This window comes from Acomys russatus, chromosome 5 (genome assembly GCF_903995435.1).
Source record: "Acomys russatus chromosome 5, mAcoRus1.1, whole genome shotgun sequence".
Lineage (NCBI taxonomy): Eukaryota > Metazoa > Chordata > Mammalia > Rodentia > Muridae > Acomys > Acomys russatus.
The window spans coordinates 37,987,536-38,004,450 of NC_067141.1; the positions used below are offsets into that span (position 1 = coordinate 37,987,536).

The 16,915-nt window shown below is 44.8% G+C and overlaps 1 protein-coding gene across 2 annotated transcripts in view; it reads right to left on the reverse strand.

Annotated features, from left to right (window-relative positions):
* The window catches only part of Pcsk5 (proprotein convertase subtilisin/kexin type 5), a 426,655-nt gene extending 410,348 nt beyond the window's left edge, over nucleotides 1–16,307 (reverse strand). For both annotated transcript variants that reach the window (XM_051146218.1, XM_051146217.1), the window contains exon 1: nucleotides 15,621–16,307. In XM_051146218.1, the coding sequence (XP_051002175.1) occupies nucleotides 15,621–15,818 (198 nt within the window). In that variant the 5' untranslated portion in view covers nucleotides 15,819–16,307. The remainder of the gene's footprint in view (nucleotides 1–15,620) is intronic.
* Between the last annotated feature and the right edge of the window lie 608 nt (nucleotides 16,308–16,915).

The window sequence follows — 16,915 nt, forward strand, 5'->3', positions numbered from 1 at the left end:
TTGTAGCTCTACTTCCAGTGTAGATGAAGAAGTGATTTTGGGTTTTTTGTTTGTTTGTTTGTTTTTGTTTTTAATTTTATTTTATTAATTTATTCATATTACATCTCAATGGTTATTCCCTTCCTTGTATCCTCCCATTCCTCCCTCCCTCCCATTTTTCCCTTACTCCCCTCTCCAATGACTGTGACTGAGGGAGACTTCCTCCCTCTATATATGCTCATAGGGCATCAAGTCTCTTCTTGGTAGCCTGCTATCCTTCCTCTGAGTGCCACCAGGCCTCCCCATCCAGGAGACATGGTGGGAAGAAGTGATTTTGAGATGACAAAGAATTTCCAGGAGCAACTGTCAGGTGAGCATTGTGCGAGAAAGACAGGTAAGGGAGCAGCAAAGTGCAAAGAACATCTAGGAAGCAAGGCTCATTACACTTCCTTATGAGGCAGAATAGAAAGGACGATGGCACAGGTGTTTCAAGACAAGTGGGAAGGAAGCCTTGATAGCCGAAGGTGCTTGTCCTCATGTGCCGGATGCCAGAACTACGGTGCCTCAGAACAAAGAAGTTAGAGGCGCGATCCGAAGCTCCACCATAGCTTCCTCATTAGGTGCGGTCCACTTGCACCAGCTGGCCTCCTCTTTGGGGGTTTTACGCATGTATGTATGAAGCCTCCTCAGCACTGACCTCACCCCACTGCAGACAGGCTTGTGGATAGCTCCTTGCTAACACTCAGGTACCTAATTCACTGCTTCCTCTTGCGTGAGCATCTCTGGCTTCTGTCCCAAAGGTGTTCACTCTCTCTGCATCACCTTTTAATCCACTAGTTGTATTTTGCTTTCTAACAACACTTACAAGTTATTTTACTTTTGTATTAATTTTAAAAATTTTAATTTATTCATTTTACATCCCGATTGTAGCTCCCTCCCTTACCTCCTCCAGGTCCCCCTTCCCTCCCTCCCTCCCTCCCTCCCTCATGCTCCACCACCCCTGCGCTAGTCCTCAGAAAGGGGGAGCCTGCCTCCCCTATTATCTGACCCCAGCCTATCAGGTCTTATCTGGACTGCCTGCATCCTCTTTCTCTGTGCCCTGGCAAGGACACTGCACCAGGGGGAAGTGATCAATGAGTGGGCACCTGAGTCCATGTCAGAGGCAGCCTCTACTCCCCCTATTGTGAGACTCACAGGGAGACTGTGTTGCCTATGGCCTACATCTGAACAGGGGTCTAGGCCCTCACTATACATGGTTCTTGGTTGGTTTATCAGTCTCTGCAGGCCCACCACCACCACCCAGGCCCAGGTTTGTTGCCTCTATTGGTCTCCTTGTGGGGTTCCTGTCCCCTCCAGGTCCTTCTATCCCCCAACTCTTCCTTAAGATGCCCTGAGCTCCACCCCAAAGTTTGGCTGTGAATCTCAGCATCTGCTTACATCTCCCACTGGGTGGAGTCTTTCAGAGGATCTCCATGGTGGGCTTCTGTCCTTTCCTTCTTTTGAATGAGAATTAAGCATCCTCCCTAGGGCCCTTCTTGTTATGTAGCTTCTTTAGGGCTGTGTATTATAGTATAGTTATCCTGTATTATGTGGATAATATCCACTTATAAGTAAGTATATATCATGCATGTCTTTCTGGGTTTGTCATTGTTGGAGTCTTTTTCATCAACTTAGACATATCTGGGAAGAGGGAATCTTAATTAAGAAAACACCTTCATGAGATTGACCTGTAGGCAAGTGCGTAGTGCCTACAGGCTTTTTAATGGTTTTTTAATTTTTTTTATTTAATTTACTTTTTTAATGATTGATGTAGATATGCCCTGCCCACTGTGGACAGTGTGGCCCCTAATGTGCCCACAACTCAATGTGGTCCTGAGTTGTACAAGAAAGTAGCCATAGGAAGCAAGCCAGTAAGCAGAGATCCTTTATGGCTTCTACTTCAGCTCCTGCCTCCAGGTTACTATTACACTCAGTAATAGAATGTGACCTGACAGCTGTAAGATGAAATAAACTCCTCCCCAAGTTGCTTTTGGCCACTGGGTTTTATCACAGCAGTAAATACCCTAACTAAGGCATACTCTACCCAGTGGTTCTATCTGGGGATACTGAAAAGGAAAGTACCACTCTGTGTAGCATCAAATGATTGTAAATCCCAGCACTTGGAAGTTGGACTCAGGAAAATCAGGCTGTCAGGATCATCCTAGATCTACGTAGTGTTTGAGGTCAGTGTGGGATATGTGACCCTGTCTCAGAAAATAGAGAGAAGACGTAGCAATCAATTAAAAGACATTTAGATTAACATTCCTCATCAGCTCTTCCCTTCTGCTTCAACAGATTTGTAAATGTGAATTTTGCATAAACAGACTATGACTATGTCATTTAGCATACCACTCTCAAGGTTCTTGTCACAAATCCTAAGTAGTCTACAATGTTTTACTTAGAGAGCATTTAAATTTATGGTTGCTACCCCTCCCAGCCCCAATCACACGCATGCACGCATCCATACGCGTGCACATGCATACACACACACACACACACACACTATAAGTTAGTGCAGCTAGAATAGTCCTAATGATGAGAGAGAGAAGAGAAAAATTGGCTGGGTAGTATAGATTAAGAAGAAACCAAAAGTCATTTGCAAAGCCTTGGAAAACGGCCATGTAGCTCTGTTAATTCCACTCACTTTTCTTAGTTATTACTCCAAAAAGGATAACTTTTCTTCATTTCAGTCTATCATTCAGATAATGGCCAACATCTAAGCATGTTTTCACGGCACTCCACACTTTCTTACTCTTTCTCTGAGCCTATGCCACCTTCCATTATACAGGTGCTTGCTGCCACATGGCTGCTTGATGACCTCCACTGCCTAACTCAAAAGACATGAATTGCTCCTTCTCTTCTTTCTTTATATTTTCTCCCACAATGCCCTTCAACACATACTCTACAACTGCCAAGATGTATAGCTTGCCTGCCCTGCTATTTTCTCCCTCTAACAAAAATTGTCTTTGTGCTTCCCCAGAGTCCATTTTTAAATTCGTTTCTTAATGAGACTAAACCCAAAGAGGGGACCTTAATTTCCCCAGTAATGTACGGTGACCAAAGCAAGGCCCCTAAACCTTCCAGTAACATCAGCATAAGCAAGCCACACTCTTCTAATTTTTCAGATATGGACATTTACCTACAATGTTAAAGGCTCTGGGGTTATCTCCCCTCCCTGCACTCTATTCTAACTAGTGTGCATGACCGCGCTTTATTTTGGTTGAGAAACTTCAATTAGAGGAAACAAGACACAAGCCTGGGAACATCAATATGGAGGAAATGCTATATTTTCACAGCTTTAACAGCATCTCAGTATAGAAAAATACTAAATCTTTTGTGTATGAAAACTATTTTTAAAAAATCAGTCCCACCATTTAGAGAGATTTGAAACTGATGGTTGCCACCACCCTCACCCCTAACACATACACAGAGAGAGAGAGAGAGAGAGAGAGAGCACAGAGACAGAGACATACATAGACAGTGTGTGTGTGTGTGTGTGTGTGTGTGTGTGTGTGGTGTGTTTGTGTGTGTGTGTAAGTCTTGCTTACTGGAATACTGGGAAAACCATCAAGGAAAGACTTGCTTTTAATAAGTCTGAGTTTCAATGCTGGCATGGTATCCCAAATGTAATTTTCCCAAGAGAGAATTAAACACTCAGATAATGCACAGAAAAGTAGAGTAGGAACTTAATGCTTCCTTTATAATTCTAACTCTAAATTAACATACAGATTAACATACAAATGCAAACAAGATTAACCTATTGTACAGAGCAATCTTCAAACACCATCTAGCCATATATTACTGATATTTTCTGGCTCCTAGGCATGATGAGTGGATGTTCACATTCATTCCTCCCTCATACCTTGTTTTGATGTCAGCACATTACCCATTACAGGAAACCGAAAGGTCCTATATTATAAAAAGAATACTCAATAAAAAAATTTTAAATCCATATCCTACAGGCAGTAAAACCTAGGGCAAGAATACATAAAGCAACAGGTTCAGAACTCTGCTTCACTGAGCTACATTAAGTATGTATATAAAGGGCAGTCTATCTGACATGTGAATAAATTACAATTATCTACCATAATTTAGAGATGAAAAGCAGGCTATGTAACTACCTAAGCTGGAGTAAATTCTATATGGCATAGTACTTTAAAGCGGGTGTGGCAGAATACACCTGACCTGCAACCCTTGCGTGGGAGGCAGACACAGGGGGCTGACTATGAGTTTGAGGTCAGCCTAGACTCCATAAAGAGAAGCAGGGAATCCCAGACTCCACTGTGAGACCCTCTCCCTCAAAGCCAAATGTGATGCAGCCGCTGCATCCAAACTGAATGAATCCTTTCTGAAGGGAAGAACATGGCTCCTAAGAGTCAGGGAACTAGTGTGACTCACAAGGCTGAGGAAACTCACAGTTACAAGATTCACAAAACCATTCCCCAAGCAGCAAGCAGCCAGACAGAGGCTGTTCAGTGGGCCTGTCTGCAAGCTGTACACGGAGCTTCAGGGATGCAGTGGTTACCATGCAAGGATGGGCTCAGTGGTTACCATGCAAGGATGGGCTCAGTGGTCACCATGCTAGGAGGGACTCATCCACACTCCTGCAAATCACCCCTCACTCATGTTCCTATAAGTAACGTCAATAAACTGACTGGTTCAAGAAAATAGGTTGTCATAGAAGAGTTCCTTTGATTTCTCCTGTGTGCCCTACCTGGGGTGAAAAGTCATTTGCTCATGTTGCCCCAGGAAAAATCATTAACACCAAAAGAAAAAGTCAACTCTGAGTGTTATTTCTGGTTTTACAATCTCTGTGTACACTGTTTCTCCTATATTCAGTGTTCAATGCAATCCTCGGTTTCTAAGTCAAATAAGAAAAAAAAAAAAAAAAAAGATTCCACACACCGGGAGTTGAAAGCAATCACCTATGTGTCTGTCTTTATCCCTTAAGTTGGTACAGGACCTGCGGTGCAAATAATAGCACACGGTAGTGGAAAGCAGAGATAATGCCTACATTTATCCAGAGAGAATTGAAATGCGCGGCAATCTTCACGTTCATCAGCCCAGTGGGGGTGCCTGCACACATCACTCCAATCCCCATCTTACCTACACTGATAACCCTTTCCAGTATCTCAGCCTCAACTTCTTGGCCCCTTCCAACTGACCAGCTCTCAGCTGTTGTCTCTCTGGCCACCCACTCATGACACACACCTTGGACCTTTATCATCAAACAGAACAGCTTATGAAAACCCTCTAGGGTGGGGTATATAGTGGCTCGTGCTTATAATCTCATCACTGGAGAGACAGAAGCAAGGGGATTACTCCAAGCTCCGGGACAGCCAGGATAGACAGAGACCTTGTATCAAATAAACAATAACAACAACAAGACCCCTATGGAATGGCTCTAATCATTAGTTTCCTGAACTGGCTGCCTTTTAAAAAATTTACAGTCCTATAGCCACCCTGTTCCTTTGTCCCTAACAGCTACCACTCCATCTAGACACTGTTCAACAATCTGACATCAGCACTCTGTGTTCAGGCACTATTGCTCCTTCCTCCCCACAGAGTCTCTTTATGCCTTCCCTCTCACCTGGTAAATTCTACCTCTCTGATATAAAGAGCGAAATGATGCAAAACCAATCAATGATTCATTTCTTTTACTTGTCTGTTTAATCAATACCTACTGAGCAATAAGTACAAGAAACATATAACCATGTTGCTATTTGGAAATTCATTTTATAGTGGCCTATCTTTTTTTTTTAAATGATTTCCTAAAAATATTTCAAAGGCTAGAGCAGGTAGGCATCACTTCAGCACAGTCTCCACTGCTCTGCGGGTGCCCTTCACCTGTTCAGGAGCCGACACGATCACAGCCATTGTACACATCACTTCCTTTCTGTCACAACATGAGCACCTCTGGGGCTCCACTCACTTTTATTCCTGTGAGAATTCAGAGGCACCATCATCTCTCTCTCTCTCTCTCTCTCTCTCTCTCTCTCTCTCTCTCTCTCTCTCTCTCTCTCTCTCTCTCCTTCCTCCAAGGGTTTCTCTGTGTAGCCTTAGCTGTCCTGGACTCACTTTGTGATCAGATTGGCTTTGAACTCACAGGGATCATCAGCCTGCTTCTGCCTCTCAGAGTGCTGGGATTACAGGCATGTACCACCACACCTGTCTCTCGTTCTCTTTCTTAAATTTCTCCCTTTACCTAAACTCTTTGTGCTTCCACTCGAACATATCCACTATGCTTTGTGTTGTTCTGGGTGCTGAAGACATAAATGTAAACAAAGCCCTGAATTGTATCCAAGGAGCTCACCGGCTAGTGGAAGAATAAAGCCATAAACATGCACATGCATGCATTCTGGAACTCTTATCACACACACACACACACACACACACACACACACACACACACACACACGGGGTCATCATTTTTTTCTAATATTGAACATATTTGAGAGTGACCACATCCATGAAAAGAAGTTAATAGACTGAAATGAGTTAATGGAGGTTAAGACAACTTAAAGATTAAGTGACATTTATTATTTATTAATAATATAACATGTGTCAGGTGCTATTTTAATTAATCCTCACAGTAGCACTGTGAGGAGGAAATAATGTTATTATCTCCCCTCATACATGAGGAAACCAAGGCACAGAGAGCTTAAGATGACTGTCTAGGGTCCTCCAGCTTGGAAGGAAGGGTCTCAGGATTCAAAGGTCTTTTATCCTAGATCTCTGTTCTAACTACATTATCTTGGAGGGGGAAAGATGGAGGCAGATAGAAGTCAGTAGAATCAGAAGTGTAGGTAATGGCTTTGCACTTGCTTTTGCACTTGCTCTGCATGGGCTAGAAAACCCAACTCCACCCCAGTGTGAAGCAGCATTGGCTAAGAACTGTGGAGACCCCATCGTTACTCATTCACACCCTGCTGTGTTCCTCCCCAGTCCCCGCCCCCCCCCCCTGCTCTGTGATAGCACACCACTGCTGCAGACCCAGGTGGACACATCCTTTCATCTGGGACCTCTGAGAAAGCGCCTTCCTGCTCCACTTTCCCCTTCACCCACTGCCTTCCTCCTTTGCTTCCTAGATGAGGGCATTCTTCCATCTTTCTTTCACTGTCCCCCTTCTCTAGCCACCTGCCATCCTTCAGCAACGCATTTCCACAGTGGACTTCCTACAAACTTCCTCAGTTCACGTGGAGGTGAATGACGGGTAAAGTCTACCTGTAGGGACCTTCACTTCTCTCCTGGGCTAACTACCCTGCTACCGCTGGATGTTTCGTCATACCTGTCCTTCCATATAATGCAGGTGTGTGTAGACTCTGGAGGGGTGAAAGCAAGCCATTTGGAAACAGCGTAGAACAGCAGGTGTCACAGATGAGAAGGAAGAGGAAATGATATGCAGAAGTAAAAAACAGTAAAGATGCAGAGGATGAAACTCTTAGGGACTTGGTGTACAGCGAGAAGGCTAAAGGAATAATACTGCATCATTTATTGAAGACTGACAGCTAAAAGGCTAGATCTTAGGTAGTCCTGTTGCTTAAGATATGACCCAGAGAGTAATCTTGTGTATGGCTCTGGCAAATAAGCCAAATTCAATTCCCAACACCCATGCTGGGCAGCTGCCAACTATCTGTAACTTCAGTTCCAGGTGAGTCTGATGCCTCTGTAGGCACCTTTACTTGCACGCATATACACCCACACCGGCACACACAGACACAAAAATCTTAAAATAAAATATTTTAATAAATAAATTAAAGGGGGAGAGATGTAAAGAATGACAGATTTACTTGTTTCTCACTGTGTGTATACATCTACATAAGTAGAGATATATACATACGTACTCATACACCAAAACATGACGCTGGACACCTTAAAACATATGATAAACAACATTTTTTTAAAAAAAAACTAAGGTTTAATCTATGATTCTCTCCTTAAAAATGATCCCGCAGATTATCCAGGTGGTACATATGAATCCACATTCTCCAAGTCCCGAAGCTGTAATTGCAGCTGCCCTGACATCCTCTCTTCCCTGGTCACCAAAACCCACCCATAGGAACTTCCAAATCTTTCCAATTTCATTATTAATAATAATAGCCTTCACCTTCAACTTCTTCCTCCAGCTCATTATGAATACTCCCCAGACATGACTGAATCATCCTAAGTGGTAAGGTCTTCACAGCTCCCCTGAATGATAGCTAGCTGGGAGTAAAAATCCCTAGTCCCAGAAAATATCTCACTCCTTAGACCTGGGGAGACCGGCATGTGTGTTGTAGCATGTTATGCCGTTCTCTCCCCTCCTTGAGGGTAGTATCACTGGTCATAGGATACATGGAAAGTACAGCATAGCTAATCCTTGTAACACTGGAACTAGCGTAGGCACTCGCCATCTTACGTAATCATATCAGTAGTGGGGTCATCCCTGTCCCACATCTGTTTTCTCTTATTCCAGTAATAGAATTTCATTTTCCTTTAGGGAACTTCCCCTCCCCAAATGTTGGACTGCTTAGCAAAGATCAACATTTCACTCACTTCAAAGCTAGACATGTGGCCGAAAATGACCCACCCATGAACCGCTATCCCCTTGGACAAATGACCGGCCCAAGTGGGGTACATGACCCCATTCAATGATCAGAACACATTACCTTCCTTTGGGGGGGGTTAATGGCACTGCAGGGTAAGAAAATTACTAAGGCTCGCATGATGCTTTGTGGAAAACAAAAATGGCCTGAGAATGAAGCTGACATGGGGAAACGAAGAACCACAGACATTAACGTCACCTCTGGCCTTTGATCTAGACAAGCACACAATCACTCTGTAAAAAGGAAAAAGAAAAAGAAACTTGGCTGTAGACGTTCAGAATTCATAATTCTTCACCTGAAGAAGGTTCACAGATGTCTAAGAACTGACTAGGAGGCACATGCCAGAGTGCCTTAGACACACCTCTGCCTGGATTGCAAACACTCCCAGTGTTAAACTCATTAATATTTCTGTAATAAAACAAAATAATGCAGTAACTAATGAAGTTAGTTTAAGTCAGGATAGGTTTTGCTATTTAAAAGGGAAAAAAAAGAATTGACCATATAGATTCTGTTTTTAAAATTTCACTGGCTGTTTTCAGAGCTGAGTACCAAGGCATGTGGATCTGTTTCAACCAATAAATTCTCATGCCCTTACCTGCCTGGCAGCTCATGTATGTAAGTGATATGGGTTTGGTTCTGGACACCTGTATCCGAATGTACCCTCTGTATTCTTTAGAGGCCTCCAATGTTTCAGATTTTACTTCCCCACTATTCTTCCATGTATATTCAGAGTGAGGCTAAATTAAGACGCTATTATTTTGATTACTGGAATAAAAGGTCTCGCAGCCCCTACACTGTACATAGTTGGTAAACACCAGGCCTGCCCAACCAACAGACTGCAAAGCTAAGTTGCCTCAAGCTCAAAACTGTATTTGTGGGTCTTAGGGAAAAGTTTAAGAGAAGTGAGGTACAATGCTCTCTTCTGTCTTTTGTCCCCCAACTACACCCCAAAGGGCAACCACAGAAATTTGGAAAATCACAACTGTTCCACTCCACAAGACCCCAGGGACCACAGTGTTTGTTCATTTTCCTTTGAGCAGCACCTGTCACTCTTTGTGGTGCTTATTGAACACAAGATGCTCTCGGTGCATTATTGTAGCCAAATAGTCATCTTCATTATCAGTACTCCTGACTCTAACAGCAATCCCCCTAGGTGGCTTAACAGTGAGTGGCGCTCTATATTATAAACAAGGAACAGAGGGTTAGGTTAGTTAGCAAAAGGAAACACACACACACACACACACACACACACTCCTACTCTTGTTTTCTTCCTGCTCTCACTTTTCTCCCAGGACTCATTCAAGTCAGCACGTTTATTGATATTAATTGTTCTCTTTGGTACTCTCAGGTGCAAAGCAGTGTGCTGTAGAAATTAATGTGAACACTACACATATAATTTTACCTCTAACTGTGTGCAATGTTTATTTTTATAGAAGCAAAAATGGACAAAAAATATAAACATCTATGCATGCATGGATCTTCTAACAAGCGTGAATGTCTGGAGGCATTCATTTCTGTCACCCAGGAAATCAAAGTCAGCTTGGTACTGAGTCAACACGAATGAGCTGAGTGATGCTTGCCTAGTAAAAACAAACAAACTAACAACAAACAAAACAAAAACCAATACCTGGAAACAGTTCAGCCTTGGGGACTCTGTTCAGCCTTGGTGAGACTGTTCAGCCTTGGGGAGAATCTAGGCTCTGCTTCACAGAAATTGAGCGAATAGCACAAATACCCCTCCCATCCCAAAGGACGTTTCTGGGTCAGGACTCCCTTCTCTGGACATTTTCCCAGCATACTATCCTGGTTCTCTGGCTGACCTTTAATGTTAAAACCTCTGGATACAAGCCCATGAAAGACTGTGATAAGGCAAATTCAACAGCTTTGGGGCTCACAAAAAATACTTTTCAAAAGTTTAAACAGAGCCCCAAAGGCCTCATATAACCCATTCTTTGTCTATGAGGTTAATACAACAGACCAGCACCCCCCCAACACACACACACACACACACACACACACACACACACACACACACACACACTCCATCATTATCAGGCCACGGCCTCTGATGGCTTTTTTCACTTAAGCTTTTTCTGCTCTGGTTTAGACTCATCATGAGAAAAAGGCATGTGAGAGCAGCTAGCCAAGGCAAGGCTGAGGTTCTTGGGTGTGAAGAGCGGTCCTGTGCAAGGCCAGATGTATCACATGGGGATCAAAGTGGGATTAACCATCCATTTACTCTGCTGTTTACAAAATGTCTACAGCTTTCCTATGGGAACTCAGTCCACTTACATACACTCAACCAGGCTAGCCACATCCTTTATTTCTATGCTAGCCATGAACACCCAGAACTCACGTTCCAGCATTTATCAGTACTTACAAATCCTATTATTCACAGGCCAAAATTAATGAGGCAGCTTCATGACATCTTTGAGCAAGGTTCTTCCTGCTCCAGATGTCCCCCTGCTTAACCTTAAAAGTCATTCTGAGTTTACTTATATAAGTAACATGCAGTTTTAACATCTGAATTCAAATATGATTTAATATAATTTGCTAAGGTAAAGTGCTTTATAATGTAATTACTCTTCAGATATGTTCAGTTTTAGAGGGTGTTTCATGTTACCCAGGTTGGGCTCAAATTCACTATATAGCTGAGGATGACCTTGAACTTCCACCTCAGGCATCACTATGTCCAGTTTACATGGTCCTAGCGACTGAGCTCAGCTCTTAGTACAATACTACCAACTAAGCTATAGCTATAGCCCTTGTTCTTTACATATTATCCTTTCCATCTTGAACAAGCTTGGCCTATATTTAAAGGGCGACAACAAAGATAAATGGGAGAAAATGCTACCATCCACGGAAATCAGCTTTCATAGTTTAAGCTCAACATAACACGGTTTTTAAACCGTCTTAGAGGGTTAGTTGAAATTGAAAATCATTCTCCCTGTGTATAAAACTCACCTAACTTAGTCATGAAAAATTCACTTTCCTGACATCTATATTTTGCATCTTCCATTTAAAAAATGTCCTCCTTTCACCATATCTAAACAACACTTAGGTCTCAGCTATTTCAACATTTCTCCTCTGTATCGAATCTAACAAACCTTTAATTCAGGCCTATGTGCTGAGCAGTGCATAGTTACTTCACTCATTATCTCAAGATTTATCACTTTACAGATGAAGGCACAGGGGTGCCATTAAGTTCAGTGACTTTCTCACTTATACAGCCTTGCTGGTGGCTGCTGCAGTCTCTATGCCCCTATGCTCTCCTGGGGAGCCCAGCACAAAGCAAATCCTCATGTGGCTTTATCCTTGAGGAGACTTGCTCAAGACCTGATGTAGCTAATGGTAAGACTATTATTGGTAATCTCAGTCTTGGAATCAATGATTATTGGCAATTCATAGACGGCTAAGTACGGCAAATGCTCATTGCAATCCATCTGTTCACAAGAGACTTTCTCCCTGGATTCAAATAGCCAGAGATTAATTCCTCTCTGTGCAGAGTTATTCTACTTATAATTGATAATATGTATCTGATCTTATTCCTTAACATTTCAATTCCCTAATCAGTAGACTGTTAGCTTGAAGACTCAGGGGATATGATTAGTGATAAGAGGACAAAGGCTCCTTCTTTCTTACCCAAGCAGGCCAACAGCCATGCATATCTCCTACGCTTAGGCTTCCCAGTTGGGCAGTGATTCTCAAGCTGCCTGATGCTGTATAGTTTAGTTCCTCATGTTGTGGTAGCCCCCAACCATAAAATTATTTTTATTGCTACATCATAAATATAATTTTACTACTGTTATGAACCATAATGTACATATCTGATATGTCTGATGGTCTTAAGTGACCCCTGTAAAGGGGTCATATGATGCCCCACCTTACCTCAAAAAGGGTTCATGACCCACAGATTGAGAACCACTGCAATAGGGCCTGCGAGTTCTAGATACTCGAGGGGCTCCTACTCAGAGCTCAGCTTGCCAATTCCAGGCATCCCAGGAGCTGACATACCAAGCAAAGCTTGACAGATGCTGACATAATCACAACTGCTAACAACGATTGTGGCTAGGCATCACTTCAGAATGTTAAAGCATAAACCATTCATAAAATGGAAGCATTTTATGAAAACCAAGAAAGCATAATGCTATCTCCATAACCAGAAGCAAGACAACCCTCATTACTGCTCCCTTCTAGAAGTCCTTTTCTGCTTGTTTGATGGCTTCTCCTGTTACTTTGAACATCCTATCTTCCCCGAACAGGAAAGAAAGCCACACAAGCTTTTCTGCAGAAATCTTGAGGCCAGAAGTATTACCTTTAAATGCTAACATACTACACAAAACACTGCATTGATATTCTAAGTAGACAGCCAACATTGTACTTTAGTGTGGTGAAAATTTAATACCTTACATATATATATATATATGTATAAATATATATATGATATGTATATATCAACATATAGTTTGCAATCTATATGTATACTGCTATCAGCAATCATAAATGACTTCAGAAATAATAACAAGTTCTTTTTCCAACTTCTGACTCATGAGATAACACCCCCAACCCCCCAGAACAACTGAGTAAAAATGTGAAAACATTCCAGAGACACTGGCAAATTATTTACTGCCCTAAGCTGAACCACAGCTGGTTTATTGCTGGAAAGAAAGAATAACAAAAGGATGTCTAAAGTGTTAAAAGGTCAGTGCAGTAAAGGCTGAATACGAAATACATTCTGCCCTTTCAGTGCCATGATCTTGCACTGAGGAACTCAATTTACCACCTATGTCTCAGCCAAAGCTTAAGCTCCTTTGATTCACACAGAAATGTTTTACACTGTACAATAGAGGACCTTTTTATACCAGTTATTGCATCAACTCAGGATTTCCACAATGGAGTAGTAAAAACTACATTAAATAGTTCATGATGCATATATAAACTTCCTTAGTCTTACTTTTAACACAAAAAATTTGGGCCTTCACTATAAAGGCATTTGTAAAAAGTCAGTAGAGGCTATAGGACACTGTTAGGTTTGCTTGTTCAAAGTGGATGAGTTTTCCCCTCTCACTGTTGGATTCTGCAATCTCAGCTCTATTCTGAATCCAGGAGGGCAGAAGTGGCTCCCTACCCTTTGCAAGTTAAGAAGCATCTGATTATCAACAAGTGCAGGTCCTTGTAAACTAAATACCAGTGAACTGTGACTGGATATTTGCTTCCAGTCTGCTGAGCTTCCCAATCAGAATTCAGGGGGATGGGTATTTTACTCTTTCCTTTGCACACTGGGTGGAAGGATTCTCTAAACAGGAAGATGCACAGAGGAGCCAGCCTGGACCAGAGTTTTAGGTCCCCATGGTGTCTTTGCATGTTAGGGTAGGTCTCCTGTCCCAATTTTCTGATCTGTTCTATGTCAAATGTGCACCAAAGTTGGTTTTTAAATTAAGAACAAAGTGTGGTTTTGAGAACTTGACCTCCCAAATATGGCTGGCACAGAAGATGCTTAAGGTTGGCTGAACTGGAAATGCCTCCTGAAAGATGAGAGATGTGCTCGGGATGTCTGTTAGCCTCCCCCTTGACACTACTGAGGTGCACTCGGTGCTCAACTGTTTAAAGACCTGAATGGACTCCGGGTTTCTTTCTCAGAAGAGGCTAACAGAGCCCCAAGAGGCAATTGTCCTGCAGGTGTCAGGCACTGTGGCAACAAAATCTGGCTGGCTGCCCTATCTTCTTTAATGGACCTAAGGAGGATGTGGGGCATAGGACATAAACCATGCCCCCTTGCCCTGGTCTCAGCCCTCTGGCTTTTCTGGATTACATCCTCCCTCCCTCCAGGAGGGTAAAGGGCAAGACCCCACCCTCCTGTCCTCAGAACTCTCACAGCTGCTCTCCAGCTTATTTCTAGGAGCAGGTATAGTATAGGCCACCAGTGCCCTGAGCAATCAATGGTGAGGACAAGGGGAGAGCTGTCTTAGACAAGGAATTCAAAGGGAATGTTCTCAGAAAACATCGGTACCCTCTTGTTTTAGCAGCAGCAATAAGCACCTTCCTGTCCCATAGTCTTGAAACACCATGTGAATGTCCCCCACCCCACCCCACCCCCGTGGCCCTCCCATCTTGGCTTTACACTCAACCCTAGTCGCGCCATAACCAGGGCAGGGTTCCCCTCCATGGATCAGTTCCAAAGAAGTTGTGAGGTCCCTAGGAGGGGACACTTACAGAGCCCTCTCCAGTCTCATTTCTGGTAGGGACATGGGAAAGAGGACGAAATCCGGGACATTTAGACCAGAATACAAATCGGTGGCGCTACCAAGGGTCGCATAAAAATGTATGGCATTTCCCCAAGCATGGCAAATCAAATGAAAACCCACCAAAGACACCTCATCAAAGCATTCCTACAACATGCCTCAATAGAAGATCCCTAAATTCTTGGAGCGGAACCCTCTAGCAGCTTTCAAGATCTCCCAGGTACCTCCCTACTCAGCTCCGGGAGCCCAGAGAGACAGCAGCAAGAAAGCCCCCTAAATCCGTGATTCCCTCCCAGTGTCCCGCCCCCTACCCTACCCCGCTCCAGTGGAGGCGCACACCGAGCTCTCCAGAGCCCAGCAGTTCAGTAGTCCAAGAGATTAATCCAGTCTTTTCCTTCCCAGTTGGGACTAGGGGTTTTCTCACTCCTGAAGGTCTTTCTACCTTCCCCGCTATAGCCACTCGCAGGGGTATTTCCCAGACTTTCCAGGTCCAAAGGTCCAAGACAGTCTGAACCAGTGCAAGCGCACTCCAGATTTTCTACAGACCCTACCTGTCCCGCATTGCTTGTAAAAACAAATTAAACAGGGATCCCGGGAACTTCGGGGCATGTGTGTAGCTGTGCAACCAGTGCGCTGGTGAGAGCATCGCCCTAGAGTTTGGGCAGCAGCTGCCGAAGCACATCTGGAAAAGGAGGAGGGGTCCAAATGGAGGGGACAAGAAGCCCCCAACAGCTAGCTGCTGGGTGCTGAGCCAGAGCCACCCGGGGCTGGTTACCTGTCCTACGTTGATGAATCCGTACTTGCTGGCTATGCGGTCGGCCTCCGCGAAGCCGCCGGCGATCTTCACTGCCCAGTGGTTGGTGTAGACGCGCGTCCGACACACAGGGAGCAGGCAGCCGGCGAGCAGCGCCAGCACACAGAGCAGGTCCCGCCGTCCTGGGTGGCAGCAGCGGCTCCCCGAGCCCCAACCCATGGTCCCGGCGCCTCGCTGCCTTCGCCCGCCCTCTGGCTCGCGCGCTAAGCGGGGCGCACAACTAACTTCTCCGGCCTGGGCCGCCGGGGCACGCAGCCGGGAGCGGTCGGTAGGAGGCGGAGAGCCAGGGAAGGGAGCGGAGCGGCGAGCCCCTCACAGGCTCCTAGACCATCCCTGGGACAGCGGGGACCAGGGTTACAGGCTCTGGGCGGGCTGGGCGGTCGGCGAGCGCTCCCCGGCTGGCACGGGAGGCAGGCGGTGAAGTGGGACTGGCGCCACCGCCGTGGGCTCTCCCGGCTCCGCTCTTGGACTCTCGTTTGCCTCTAGCTCCTCTCGGGCCCCGGAGCACCGCAAAGACGACCGGCCAGAGGGCAGGCTGCGGCCGGGTGCCCCCTCTGCTGAACTGGTCTCCCAGCGCCCGCTCGTCCGCTCTTTGCGCTCCCTCCGGCTCCGAGCAGCGCGCGGGGACTGTGAGTGGCGAAGGCAGCGGCGCCCGCTCCGCATAAATGACTCCCCCGCCCACCGGAGCACCCCTCCTTTCCCACATCTCCCTCCTCCACTCCTCCGCCCTCACGAGCGGGGCCTCAGCCAGGCGCCACCCAGGTCCTAGCGCCTCCCAGTTCTCCCTGCGTAACCTCCGGAGTAGGGGCAGCCAAGGCCAGTCTCCCCTAAAGGGCTGAGGAGAGGGCAACTGGGGTCTTGATTTCTATCCCTTTTTTCTCTGCCAGGCTGGATTTGAATTAATTTCCCACTACTCCGGAAAGTCTAAGGTTTACACGATGACGATGACGAGAGGGAAGCACGGCAAAGACTCTTAACATCCTGGACTAAACATTTTAAGGTCACTCTTGCCTCAATTGCCAAATAAATAACTCGAGATTTTCACTTCGCTAATTCTTTATGGTTTTCAGCAACGGTTTATTTTGCACATTCTGTTCCCTGGAGAAGCTGCCACACAGGACAGTTAAGTCCCATCCACTCTTATAACAACCAAAGCCAAAAGTCTGTCGCCTGCTGACTTTGGAGGTGGCCTTTCTGATACCCAGCAGCAGCAAGACAGGAGAGTGAAATTCCGTGCTTGGAACAAGATATGACTA